The sequence below is a fragment of the Halichoerus grypus genome, chromosome 15 (genome assembly GCF_964656455.1).
Source record: "Halichoerus grypus chromosome 15, mHalGry1.hap1.1, whole genome shotgun sequence".
Taxonomy (NCBI): Eukaryota; Metazoa; Chordata; class Mammalia; order Carnivora; family Phocidae; genus Halichoerus; species Halichoerus grypus.
The window spans coordinates 53,102,920-53,116,327 of record NC_135726.1 but is presented as its reverse complement, the minus strand read 5'-3'; the positions used below and the strand labels follow the sequence as shown (position 1 = coordinate 53,116,327).

Sequence of the window (13,408 nt, the reverse complement as noted above, 5' to 3'; positions counted from 1 at the left end):
CTTTAAATAAGTCTTGGTGTCCTTGAAGAGACAGAAGTTATAGGATTCATCAGCCGCCTCTCAGAATATATCGTTTCCCTGATTATTGTGACAATAAAGATTTGGCGTCTCTTCCCCGTGGATGACTCCTTTCGTTGAAAAAAGGCACAGCCAATGCTTAATGGTAATCATTGCAAGGCTGACCGCGGTGGGGTGGGGAACCAGTAGGACATTTGTGGGGAAGAGCTTGCATTCAAATCAAGATCCTGGTGAATTGCTAACTGTATAAACTTTGGTGAGTTAAGTAAGTTCTCAGAGACTCAAGCTTCCCCTCATGCAATTTTTAAATGAAAGTATAATACACACTTTTAATTTTTTTAAGGTAAAATTTATGACATAGAATTACCCATTGTAATGTGAACAATTCAGGAAGAAAACCCCATACCCATTAAGCAGACAGTCCCCCCTCACCCTTCCTCCAGCCCCTGGCCATCACTCATCTTCTGTCTGTCGCTATGGATTGGCCCATTCGGGATGTTTCATATAAGTGGAATCATACAATATGTGACCTTTTGGGTCTGGCTTCCTTCACTTAGAGTAATTTTTTTTTTTTTGAAGTGAACATAACCTCAAGATTTTATTGTCTTCATAATATAACAAAATATGAAGCTTAGAACTGGATCACTTGGCCCTTTCTCTTCTTAGCTCCTCCCAGTTCAAAATGCTTGCATCTCTTAATAGCCAGCATTCTCTTAAAACTGCAATTGGGCTCAACACATTCGAGCCTCAGCACAATCTTCTTTGTAGATTTAGCCTTTTTCCAGAAAATCAGCTTAGTCTGCCCACCATAGCCACTCTGCTTCCATAACGTCGTAACGCCACTTTCCCTGGCATAAAGAGAATCTTTGCCTTCCTTGTATTGTGTCACTTTGTGGGGTAGGTGCTTGTCACACTTCTTGCAGAAAAGTCCGGCGGGTTTAGGAACGTTCACCATGTTTGTGAGAGGGCTACCAGCACAGAAAGCTAGAATGATGTTTTTGAGGTTCATCCACTTTGTAGCACATGTAGCAATACTTCATTTCTTTTTTATGGCCAAGTAATAGTCCATTCTATGGCTATACCACACTTCATTTAGCCATTACTATGTATATTTTATAAAGACATAGGTGATGTATGTAGAGACAAGTGAATTTTCACAAACTAAATAGTCCATGTAACTGACAACCAGACTAAGAAACAGATCATTTCTGGGGCACCTGGGTCGCTCAGCTGTTTAAGCGTCTGCCTTGGGATCGAGTCCCACATTGGGCTCCTTGCTCAGCACGGAGCCTGCTTCTCCTTCTCCCTCTGCTGCTCCCCCTGCTTGTGCTCTCTCTCTTTCTGACAAAATATTTTTAAAAATAATAAAAGTAAATAAAACCACACTGAGACACTGGGTGAGTGCTCTAACAAAACACCCAAGACAGGGTGGCTTATAAACAACAGAACAACAGAAGTTTATTTCTCACAGTGCAGGAGGCTGGAGGTCTGAGATCAAGGCACCAGCATGATCCGGTGAGGGCCCTCTTTTGGGGGAGGGGGAGGGGCAAGACTTCTGCTTGTCTCTGAACAGGGCAGAAGAAGGGGAGCTAGCTCTCTGGGGCCTCTCTTATAAGAGCCCACTCCTAATCAATCCATCCACCCCCCTGACCTAATCACCTCCCAAAGGCCCCCCACCTCCCAATACCATCACTTGTGGGCATTAGGTTTTCTAGATAAGAATTTGAAAGGGGCACAAACCTCAAGCCATAGCACCAGCAGAAATGCAAAATGGAAAGCAAGCAGCCTCTTACCAAGTTTCCTGCTCACCGTAAGTTCAGTGTCATATTCTGTGTCTGGCTCCCTTGACTCATCACACTCCTGAGATTCGAGCTCACGTAACAGTATTTCATTGGGCGAATACACCAAAACTTATTTTATCCATTTTATTCCTGATGGGCATTTGGGAAGTTGCTAGCTTGGGTTTACAATCCTTAATGCACCTTGGACTATATCTTTCTGTACGTGTCTTGGTGCACCCCGTTTCTGACGGGTATACACCAAGGACTGGGAGCATCTGTCCCATCCAGCCCAAGGTCCAGGCTCAGAAAAGCGGTGTGTGGGTGTCCCCTGGTGGCCTCAGGACGTCACAACAGGTATGTGCACACCCCGTTTCTGTCCCCCCAGGGTGGCCCTGAATGAACCCCATCTTTGATCTGACCTGTGTCTCTGGGCACGTTGTTTGCTGTAACAACAATATTAAAGGTACACTAGTTTAGAGGTATTTCCTGTTAGGCACTTATTTAGAGAAATTTCAAGTAAAGAGTAAAAAAAAATGGTTGGTGTTTTGGTTTTTTTTTTTACAAGCAAAGTCACTAGTGGATACTGTGTTCGCTTACTATAAAAAACAACTACCTTTAAAAACCTGTATTTTTGTGGCACTTGATTTTTTTTTAGATGGATTTTAGCAAAAGGGACAATCAGATACAGCAATTCTGAATTTTCTTTTAGTGCTCGCTTCGGCAGCACATATACTAAAATTGAATTTTCTTTTAGTAAAGTAAAATCTGGTATGGTCTTAATAATGACAGCAATATTCAACTCCCTGAGTCCATCTACTCCTCAACAGAGATTTGGATTTTTTTTTTTTTTTTTTTTTTTGAGAGAAAGGGAGAGAGAGAGAGCATGAGCCGGGGAGAGAGGCAGAAGAGGGAGAAGCAGATTCCCTGCTGAGCAGGGAGCCTGACTCCAGGCTCCATCCCAGGACCCTGGGATCATGACCTGAGCGGAAGGAAGATGCTTAACCGTCTGAGCCACCCAGGCGCCCTCCTCAGCAGAGATTTGACTGAGAACAGATCTCAAGCTTTGCACATTAGACTCCCGGTGCCTGGGTCCTACCCCCAGAGACAGTGCTTAATTGGCCGGGACTATGAGAATATTAAAACCCCCAGGTGGCCCTAATGGGTGGCAAAGTTTGAGACCCATGATTTAGAACAGTGGTTCTCAAATGGTAGTACCCAGCCCAGCAGCGTGAGCATCACTTGGGAACTGAGAAATGCAGAGTCTCAGGCCCCACCCCCATGTACTGGAGCCAAACCAGGGATCTGGACTGAAAGGGGGTGTCCAACTGGAGAGGCCTCCCTGAGATGAGCGCCCTGCAGGGACCTGAGAGACTCTGGCAGACGTGGAGCTGGAGGGAGCTAGGTTCCTTGGCAGGTTGGATAGAGGGCTCCCGTGAGCAGGTGCCAGGTTAATCCAGGTGAGGAATCGAATGCCCCACCTTCCCTCTGGCCAGGTGGAGGAGCCAGCACACCTGGGTCTCAGGCGATGATTGTGTCCAACTCATACAATGCTCCATCCTCTGCACCAGAGGAGACTCAAAGACTCAGTTTGTCACTCCTAGGGAATGAGTTACCTCTTCTATTTTCTCCAAGAAGTTGAGACTAGAAACTGTGCCTCCAGCCGCCTGGACAATGGCTGTGCTCTTTGCATCCTTTCCACACTTTCTTCCTCCAGGATAATGGAACATCTTGTGTCCCTGGGGCCAAATCTATCCCATGCCATTCCCTGGATATCTCAAAATGGGTTTCCTCTGCGCCTACTGATTCAGAGAGCCCGTCTGTCCCTTCTGGCAAGTGGCCCCTCACTTTTGGTCTCACCGGGGGTTTCTGCTTGACTTCCTTCTCCCCTCTCCCCACTCCCCGCCAGGTAAACACACTTCTCCCTGCACCACCTCCATCTCCAACCCAGAGCACCCAGAGCAGAATTGAGCTTCTTGAACTCAGCCCATTTGTGGAAGGTGCAAACAATGGACTCTTCATATATCAGGATTTCTTATCCTCCATACACTGCGGCTGAGTCTGAAAGCTTCACCTTCTCCAGAGTAAAACACAGTAGATTCTTCCCTCTACCACTGATGCCATGGATGCCAATGGACCTAAAAGGATCACTGTGAAAACCACCAAAGAGGGCACCTGGGTGGCTCAGTTGGTTAAGCGACTGCCTTCGGCTCAGGTCATGATCCCGGAGTCCCGGGATCGAGTCCCACGTCGGGCTCCCTGCTCGGCGGGGAGTCTGCTTCTCCCTCTAACCCTACCCCCTCTTGTGCTCTCTCTCTCACTCTCTCTCTCAAATAAATAAATAAAATCTTAAAAAAAAAAAAAACCACCAAAGAGGGAGCACTCTGGATCATAGGGATCACCATGGGTCCCACCAGATCAACAGTGTCGGCTGGCCACGTGATTGGATGATCCACGGTACCATCATCTTTAAATATTTATTTATTTATTTATTTATTTATTTATTTAGCTACAAGTTGGAAAACAGAGAAATTCTTGCTCTGGGGCTACCTTGAGGGATAGATATAGGGAAGCCTCAAGACCTGCCTTTTTGAGAAGTTACCATCCACTCCCACCCCCACCCCGCCTCCTTCCTGAGCTGAGTGGAAGGCCCAGATGCTTCCCTTGGGGATGGTCCGGACACAGCCCAGGAAAGTTTCCTGGGGGATAACAAAAGTTCTTGGATTCAGCGGGGGGCAGGGGGGCTGGAGCTGCTTAGGTAAAAGGTGAAATGTAATTGGAAAGGTGGGAAGGAAGGGATCTGTGCTACTTAATCCACTCACTTCCTGTGCAGCCAGTCAGGGAAAAAGCAAACTGTCTCCAATGTTACAAAATCCATCCATTTGCCGTTCTGTGGTGGCCGCTGGGTGCCTGGGGGTTCCCAGGGTCACCAGCCTCCCTCCCCCTGCCCAGGGTGTGAGTCTGAATCTCATCTAACCCCCTACCCCTCCACCCCCCAAAAGCCCTCAGGGATTCTCCCTGGCTCAGCTCCGTCTCCTGGGATAGATGCAAAATTAGATTTCTCCCAGGGACAACTGGGGTGGGGTTTCGGTGGTTTGTGTGTACATCCTTACCAGGGTCTGTCAGATAAGGAGGGGCTTTCAGTACATCCTGGCAGTGTCTCCACATCCCCATACCACACACACACACACACACACACACCCCGCCTGGAGAGCGGATCACATGAGTGTCCCTCCCCCAAATCTGATCTAATTCTCTCTCTGCTCTGCTGAGGCTGGCCTGGCTTAAGAGGATTGGAGCATTTGCTAAATGGGACCAGGACAGGGTCAGAGAAACAGCTGTGGGGAGACCCAGGAGACAGGAGGGCCACAGGGGGTAGCAGAAGTTGGGGAGGGGGAGACAAAGGGGCCGAGAGAAGGGGTGAGGGGTTCTCCTGGAGGGGTGGTTGAGAATGTCAAAGAAAGGCATAACTCCAGCTGACTCTTCAGGAGAAAGTGTTTACAAGAGGACCATGAACTTGATTACAAAGTTATCAATCCCCCAAACAAGGTCCAGGTTAAGTCATTAGAATTAAAAGCATTGAACCAGGTTCCTGGATACAAAGTAAATATATCAGCTGAATCCTACATACAGGACGAACAGATTGGAAAAATAAAATTTTCACTTATCATCTAAAAACTCAGGCACAAGAGATAAAATACTACAACTAAAGGGGCGCCTGGGTGGCTCAGTCGTTAAGCGTCTGCCTTCGGCTCGGGTCATGATCCCAGGGTCCTGGGTTCGAGCCCCTTGTCCGGCTCACTGCTCAGCGGGAAGCCTGCTTCTCCCTCTGCCTGCCCCTTCCCCTGTTTGTGGGCTCTCTCTCTCTGACAAATAAACAAATAAAATCTTAAAAAAAAAATACTACAACTAAACCTCCAGAAAGATGTCTATATCACCTCTGTGCTTAAAGAAGAACATTTGGGGGCGCCTGGGTGGCTCAGTCGTTAAGCGTCTGCCTTCGGCTCAGGTCATGATTCCAGGGTCCTGGGATCGAGCCCCACATTGGGCTCCCTGCTCCACGGGAAGCCTGCTTCTCCCTCTCCCACTCCCCCTGCTTGTGTTCCCTCTCTCGCTGTGTCTCTTTCTGTCAAATAAATACATAAAATCTTAAAAAAAAAAAAAAAAAGGAAAAAAGAACATTTGGTGGAGAGTCTTTGTAAACAACCAAATGAACGAATAAGTAATATCCTTAGATTGGAGCACTCTGTATGGTAAAGATGTCAATTCATCCCCAAACCATTTACGGATTTCACGCAATTTTTGATTAAGTTCCCAGTGAGGTTGCTTGAGGCCTTTAGAAAGCTCTCGGAGCATCCACGAAGCAAACAGAGGAAGGGAAGCAGAGGTTCTATGGGACACCTGGGATCCTGCAGAAATGCCCACGGGCGCCCTAAGTATCAGTGGGGACACTCACAGCAGCATGACGTGTGGTGACCACAGTGAACACGAGATGCCACCTCAGCAGGTGGGATGAACGGGGCTGTGTTCCCTCCATAGAGGAGTAATCCGGGGTGCAGTCCGACCCGCCACCTCTGTCCCCACCCACATGGAGGCCACGCACGGAGACGGAGGACACCCTCGTCCCCTCTGGCCCCGTGGGAACTACAGGGCTCTGTGGGGACAGATTCCCCTATAAATCCAGTAACAGCTTCTGAATCACTGTCATCCGCAGGGTCCTCTCCCTCTTGGGAACCGGACATCAAGGGGAAAGAGGATTCCTCCAAGGGGTCTTGGGGCAAAAGGAGCCCTGTGAAATTGGGGGCCAGCACGGGGTCTGGAGAGAAGTCCGAGGCAGGGGAGCCCTGAGGCCTGGCCGGGTCCTGGGCTGGGACAGGGGCCTGGGCGGCAGGGACATGCTCCCGGGAGCCCTGCTCTGGGTCCTGCCGGGCAGGGACCAGCGTGGGGCTGTGCTGAGCCACGCTGGAGATGCCTGGGATCCCTGGGAATGCGGGGTGAGCAGGGACCGGAACCGGGGCCTGGGCGGGGACAGGGGCAGGGACAGATGCGGGGTCTCCACGGCCCCAGGGCACAGCAGGGGCTCCCTGACCTTGCCCTTTGGGCAGTCCCTGCAGCCTGGAGTGGTTGGCCCTGCGGTTCTTGAACCACACCTGGAGGGAGGGACAGAGGGGACGAGGAGGAGGTGTGAAAGGGCTTGCCTCATCCCAGGGGTGGGGCTGCTCGGGAGAAAAAAGCGGGCCTCCTACTGCTCCCCCGGCCCCAGGCCCAATTCGAGGCCCCTGGGGTGCAGCAGAGAGTGCAAAGGGTAGGAGGGGCAGGGGGTGGGCACCCTGGAGCCCAGGGGCCAGGAAGGAGCCTGCCCCAGAGGGTCTCCCACCTCACAGAGGCCCTGAGTGCTGGTGCCTGGAGATCCATTAGGGCTTCAGTCTGGGCAGGATCACGTTGGCTGGTTTGGACAGCACAGGGGTTGAGGTGAACTTGGGGTCCAGCCCTGGGTCTACACAGGGGGCCCCTTGCTCACTTTGTGGGACCCTCTGGCCTCAGTCTGCTCAGCAGTAGCGGGGGAGGGCTCAGCCCCCAGGAAGTGCCACCTTCTTCGTGATCTTGTGAAGACTGGGGACAAGGGGGGCGGGGGGGTCATACCTGCACTTGATGTTCATCCAGGTCGAGCCTGGCCGCCAGGGTGAGGCGTTCCTCGTAGCTCGGGTAATGGTTCATCGTGAAATATTTCCTCAGCTCCTGCAGCTGCTCCTTCAGGTACACGGTGCGCTTCTTCCGGGGCCTTGGGAGCCTTTGGGGTGCTGGGGGGCCTGGTCGAAGGACAAACAGGGTCAGACAAGCCAGAGACAGCCCCCAGCCCGCCATCGCCCCTCCCCCTGCCTGGGCCAGGCCCTTGTGAGCAGGTGGGAGGCTCAGGCCTGCGGTACGAGGCCCAGCTGTGGATTAGAGGCAGCCTGTGGACCAGATGCCCCGGGGTCAGGCCCTGGCTCTCCCCCTTCCAGCCCGAGTCCCTGGGCGCATCTGGGCCTCAGTGTCCACGCCCTTGAAATGGGCCTAATAACAGCTCCGGTCTTGCGATTCCAGGGCCCACAGCCATGGAAGGCAGGCACGGTGGGCGCCCCAGGCTCAGCCAGCTTGCTGCCTCGGGTGGGCTCCCACCGCGCCCGGCCCCCCAGCCCCTCCCACCAGCGGCCACAGCCCCCCTCACGCTTGCAGGCGGCCAGTGTCCACCAGGCCCTCTGCTCAGCCCACCCCAAGAATTTAAGTCCACGCCCCAGCTCCACAGAAGTCCCCACAGCACAGGGTGGGACCCCCCCCCCGGACAGGGGGCCTCCCCAGCTTCAACCCCCCGCCGGCCCAGGCCGCTCAGGTAGACCCAGGCGCACCTGCCGGAGGGTCTGGCTCCTGCATCCTCGCCGCTCCTCGGCTGCTGCGCGTGAGGCTCGGCCCACAGGACCTGGGGCTTAAATCCCACCGGCAAGCTGTGCCCACCCAGACCCAGCCTGAGGGTCCCGGGACTCTCCCTCTCTCACCCACCCTCAGCCCCGCCCCTGGAGGAGTCACAGTGAGTGAGTAATCCTTTCCCCCCTGGGGGTGGGGGCGGGGCTGGGGGCTGCGACCTCAGTGGCAAGACAGCCTTGGTCGCACCCTCAGGGGGCTCTCGCCCAGGGGAACCCCACGCTGCCCATGGTGCGGGGTCCCCGTCCCAGGAAAAGGCCCCTCCAGCCAGTGCCCTGGGGTCATCCCATCCCTTCCCAGTCCTGGGAGCCGCAGCCCCCCACTTCCCCATCCAGCCTCTATCCTCTCCTGCCCGGTCGGTCCAGCAGCCTCTCCCCTTGGCCCCCAACACCACTCTCGCCTTCTGGTCCCTTCTCTAAGTGGCCCCCAAGTCCTGGACAGAGGGGTGCTCAGATATGCTGGCCCGGATGGTGGTTTGGGGTCCGTGCTGCTGGTTTTCCTACGGGATGGAGCTCGATGGGGGTGCAGGTGGACGGCTGCCCCTTCCTCTTAGTGAATGAATGAGCAGGGGCTGCTCTGTGTGCTGGACTCAGGAGCTCGGGGCCCGGGGAGCCAGCCCCTCAAGCTGCACAGACCCACATCTAGACATCGGACTGAGCTCCTCCCTGGCATAGGGTCTGCTCGGGACTCAAGTGGGGGGAGAACACAGCTTACAAGGCTCAGGTCCCGGGGAGGGCTTTTATTTTCATCAGAGGGAGAGGAAGGGTGCATAGGATAGGTGATCAGACACGAAATGAGGCAAAGCAAAGGGATCTCATCGTTCGAGGTTTGCCGGAGTACCTCACGGTGGTATTCTACTGTAAGTGGACATTATGCCCCTTCCTTTCTGGCAAGATTCTGCCTTAATTGGACATCTTTTTCTCCTTCTTGGGCAGGTGAGAACACACGGGTCACCAAGTCAATGGCTCTGCTGTCCACAAGGGAGCATCTAGTAATTTCCTTGGTGTATAAGGCGTGACCAGAGGCCACTTTCTCTCTCATTTTTTTTTCTGAAAGATTTATTTATTTGAGAGAGAGAGAGGAAGAGCGAGCAGGAGAAACAGTGAGCACCCACCGGGGGGGGGGGGGGCGGCAGGGAGACAAAGGGAGAGGGAGAAGCAGGCTCCCTCTCTCATTTTAAAAGAAATTAAATGTACCATTTTGTAGATGAGATTGGCCCAGATTGGGAAGAAGGGTCTCACCTGGGTTGGCGGGTGGAACCATAAGAGCACTCCCACCCGTCTTAAGGGTTAACTTGTTCAAGCTTCTTGCTTGCTGACCTAAACCCCACAGTTTGTAGCAGAACAAACTAGCCTACTTCCTTGAGATCCTGCAGGCCACTGGCTTTGAGACACAAAGGACCAGGCTTTCCAGAAGGGGAAGCCCTGGAAAACAGCCAGGGGGGTCCTCAGTGATCAGTTCCTGGTGCAGGGAAGAGTCTGCATGCAGGTTGTTGGGCTGATGGACCAGCCTTTACTGGGAGACACCTGGGAGCTTTGATGACTGGCCCATTACTGGGGGAATCTGGAAGCCTTGCAAGGACAGATGGTCAGCTACCGAGCACGCAGCCCCCTCCCCATTTTCCACACCTTCCCTTTTAAACCGTCTGGCTCCCCCACCCCCACCCCGGACGAAGAAGCTGGTCTTTGAGACGTTCGCAAACAGCCAAACCTGAGTTCGGAACCTGTCCTCTGTCCCGTAACAGTGGGATGGGGAGTCTGTCTCATGCTTTTGGAGTGTAGGTTGGTTTCTGAGACAGACGTGGTGCTAGCTGTCAGTGTCCCTCAGCCGAGGACCGTCAGGAGGACGTCAGGAGTTGAGCACATGTGGGTTTATCGTCTCATACCTAGCAGCATCTCGGTAAGAGGGTGTTTGAAAGAATCCATACAGGACATGGGCTTGTATTTTATGGAAGGGGGGAGGTTCAAAGAAAAGTGATTTTTATGCGCAAAAGAATCAAAGTCAGGGGGACGCCTGGGTGGCTCAGTCGGTTAAGCATCTGCCTTCAGTTCAGGTCATGATCCCAGGATCCTGGGACCAAACCCCACATCGGGCTCCCTGCTCAGCTGGGAGTTGGCTTCTCCCTCTCCCTCTGCCTGCTGCTCCCCCTGCTTGTGCTTTCTCTCTCGCTCTCTTTCTGACAAATAAATAAAATCTTTATTTATTTTTTTTAAGATTTTATTTATTTATTTGACAGAGAGAGACACAGCGAGAGAGGGAACACAAGCAGGGGGAGTGGGAGAGGGAGAAGCAGGCTTCCCGCTGAGCAGGGAGCCCGATGCAGGGTTCGATCCCAGGACCCTGGGATCATGACCTTAGCTGAAGGCAGACGCTTAACGACTGAGCCACCTACACGCCTCATAAATAAAATCTAAAAAAAAGAATTGAAGTCAGGGACTCAAGCAGATACTTGTACACCTAGAGACAGAAAGTAAATTCCAGGTTACCAGGGGCTCGTGGGGGGGCGGGGGGTACATGGGGAGTTAGTGTTTAATGGAAACAGTTTCAGTTTGGGACGATGGAAAAAACCCTGGCCTGGGGGGTGGATGGTGGTGATGGTCGCACAACATTGTGAAAGTACTTAACACCACTGAATTGTGCATTTAAAAATGGTAAAAGGGATACATTTTGCATTCTGTAGATTTTACCGCAATTTTTAAAAAAAGATTATTTTATTTTAGAGAGAGAGCGCGCGCAAGCTGGGGGCGGGGCGGGCAAAGGGAGAGGGAGAGAATCTCAAGCGGACTCTGTGCAGAGCATGGAGTCTTGATGGGGGGGGGGGGCTCGATCCCACAACCCTGAGATCGTGACCTGAGCCAAAACCAAGAATCGGATGCTCAACCCACTGAGCCAGGCGCCCCTATTTTACCACAATTTTTTTACGGAAGGAAGCGAGGCTGTGCTCTGGGTTGGATGATGTGGAGAAACGGAGGTCATCAGAGGTCTCGTCTAGAAGGTGAGGAGGTGCAGGGTGGGGAGCCGTGGTTAGCATGGGAAGCGTCACTCGTGCTGGCCCGCATGAGGAACAGCCATCTCTTTGGCGGTTTGGACAGTGTTCTTGTTTCTGCTCTGGAGAGAACCTGTCACAGCAGCGGGGAGGACCCATGCCTGGCCCCACAGCTTTGTCCCCCCCGGGGCAGAGTCACTGGGTATCTGCCTGGTCTCCACCCTTGATAAGAGATCACAAATTATAATTGCCTGGAGCACCAGGCAATGATTTTCAAAATCTGTGCACATCAGAATCCCCTAGAAGGCTTGTTAAAATCCAGACTACCTGGGCCTTCCCCGCCCCCCGCCCCAGTTTCTGATTCAACAGGTCTGGGGGCGGGACCCCGAATTTGCACTTCAGACAAGTTCCCAGATGATGCTGATGCAGCTGGTCTGAATCAGGGACCATACTTTGAGAACCAGCTCTGTAGGGGAATGCCTCCTTCGTCCACGTGGGCCCCTACCACTGGCCTTGGTCCCAGAGCTTAGCTTCTTTTAGGGGTAGGAAGAGGGCAGCCAGGCAGAAAGGGGAGGATGGAGAGGTGAGCCGTGGCAGGATCTTGCCGCCTTGGAACAGCTCTGAGGTTATTCCCAGAAAACAGAGGAGAGAGATAAGAGATAAGACAGGCAGGAGCAACAAAGGCAAACAGAAAATATATATGAGAGAGAAATTCAGGGTGCCTGGGTGGCTCAGATGGTTAAGCATCTGCCTTCGGCTCAGGTCATGATCCCAGGGTCCTGGGATTGAGGCCCACATTGGGCTCTCTGCTCCTTGGGAGCCTGCTTCTCCCTCTGCCTCTCTCTCTCTCTGTCTCTCATGAATAAATAAATAAAATATTAAAAAAAAAAGCGAGAGAGAGAAATTCAAATGCATTTTTCTTATATGCCAGGCACTATTCTAAGTGCTTTATAATCATTAACTGGGGTCTCGGCTGGCTGCACCCCCAGCGTTAGTCCCTCCCTCTACCCATCTGTCCGGCACCCTCTCCCCTCCCAGCTGGGTGGACAGGACACAGTCCTCCATCCCTCAGAAGACTCTCGTGGCCTGTCACTCCTTTCCACATACATTCTCTGTACTTTTGTGCCCTCCAGAATCTTCCCTCCTGCCCCCAAATTATCCAGCTTCCAAACTCCAATACAGTTTTTTAAGATTCTGTTTCCTCCTGTCCATCCATCCGTCCACGTATCTTTCCATCATCCCCCCCCCCCACCTATCCATATCCCCATGGTTCTGAGAACAGAGGTTTCTGGAACCAAGCTTGAGAAGCAAACCAGAAGCCAGAAAGTGTGGACACCTGGCAAGAGGACACGGGTACAATTTTGCCCACAGCCGGGAGTCAGAAGGGGAACAGAAGCTGACACCCCACAACCCATCGCCTCCACCCCACCCCACCACCCGCAGGGAGGGGGTCCTGTGCGACATTCCTCAGGCACTTCTGGCTGCCCTAAAAGTAAGGGAAGGAAAAAACAAAAGTGTAACTTAAAAAGATCACAGTCCTGCAGGACAGGAGTCTCCAGCAGTTTACAAATGTCTTCGTGATTTACAAGAAATTTACAAGAAAACCTGGAAGTTAGGTTATTGCTAGAGGTCCATAGATTCAATTTCCTGGAGCCCTAACATCGCCACCCACCCCCCCAATAGTGATGTAGAAAACCAAGGTCAAAGGAAATGCAGGTCAAATTAAATTTCCTTCTAACCTGTAGCCCAGTGACAGATACTTGAGGCAGGGTATAACCTTCCTCCGGGAAACTCCCAACTGTCTCAACGTAAATACTTTGCTAGAGGGAAAAACAACCTTAGCTTGACAAGGGCAAGGCTTCCAATACCTTGTAGGTCCTCTTTAGCATAGGAAAGTTCTTTTGCAAGCCTCCCTTTTTTCTTACCCCCCCCAACTCCCAAGTGTATAATCCGTCACCCCTCACAACCCCAGGGCAACAGCTCTTTCTGCACCCCCCCACCCCAGTCCTGTCCCTGTGCCTTAATAAAACCACCTTTTTGCACCAAAGACGTCTCAAGAATTCTTTCTTGGCCGTCGGCTCTGGACCTCACCCACATTCAAAAACTGCATCAGGAGGCTACACAAGGAGCTGCAGAGCTTGGGAGCCCTGAGGAATCCGATAAAGGA

General features: G+C 52.4%; 1 protein-coding gene across 1 annotated transcript; it reads right to left on the bottom strand.

Annotated features, from left to right (window-relative positions):
* Positions 1-641: 641 nt before the first annotated feature.
* On the bottom strand, positions 642-973 carry LOC118549553 (large ribosomal subunit protein eL42-like). Its single transcript, XM_036113981.2, has one exon. It carries the CDS (start codon positions 971-973, stop codon positions 650-652), a length of 324 nt encoding a protein of 107 aa, XP_035969874.1. The 3' UTR covers positions 642-649.
* Between the last annotated feature and the right edge of the window lie 12,435 nt (positions 974-13,408).

Coding starts and splice junctions, on each gene's coding strand:
- LOC118549553 (XM_036113981.2), bottom strand. CDS start 973: ATGGTGAACGTTCCTAAACCCGCCGGACTTTTCTGCAAGAAGTGTGAC.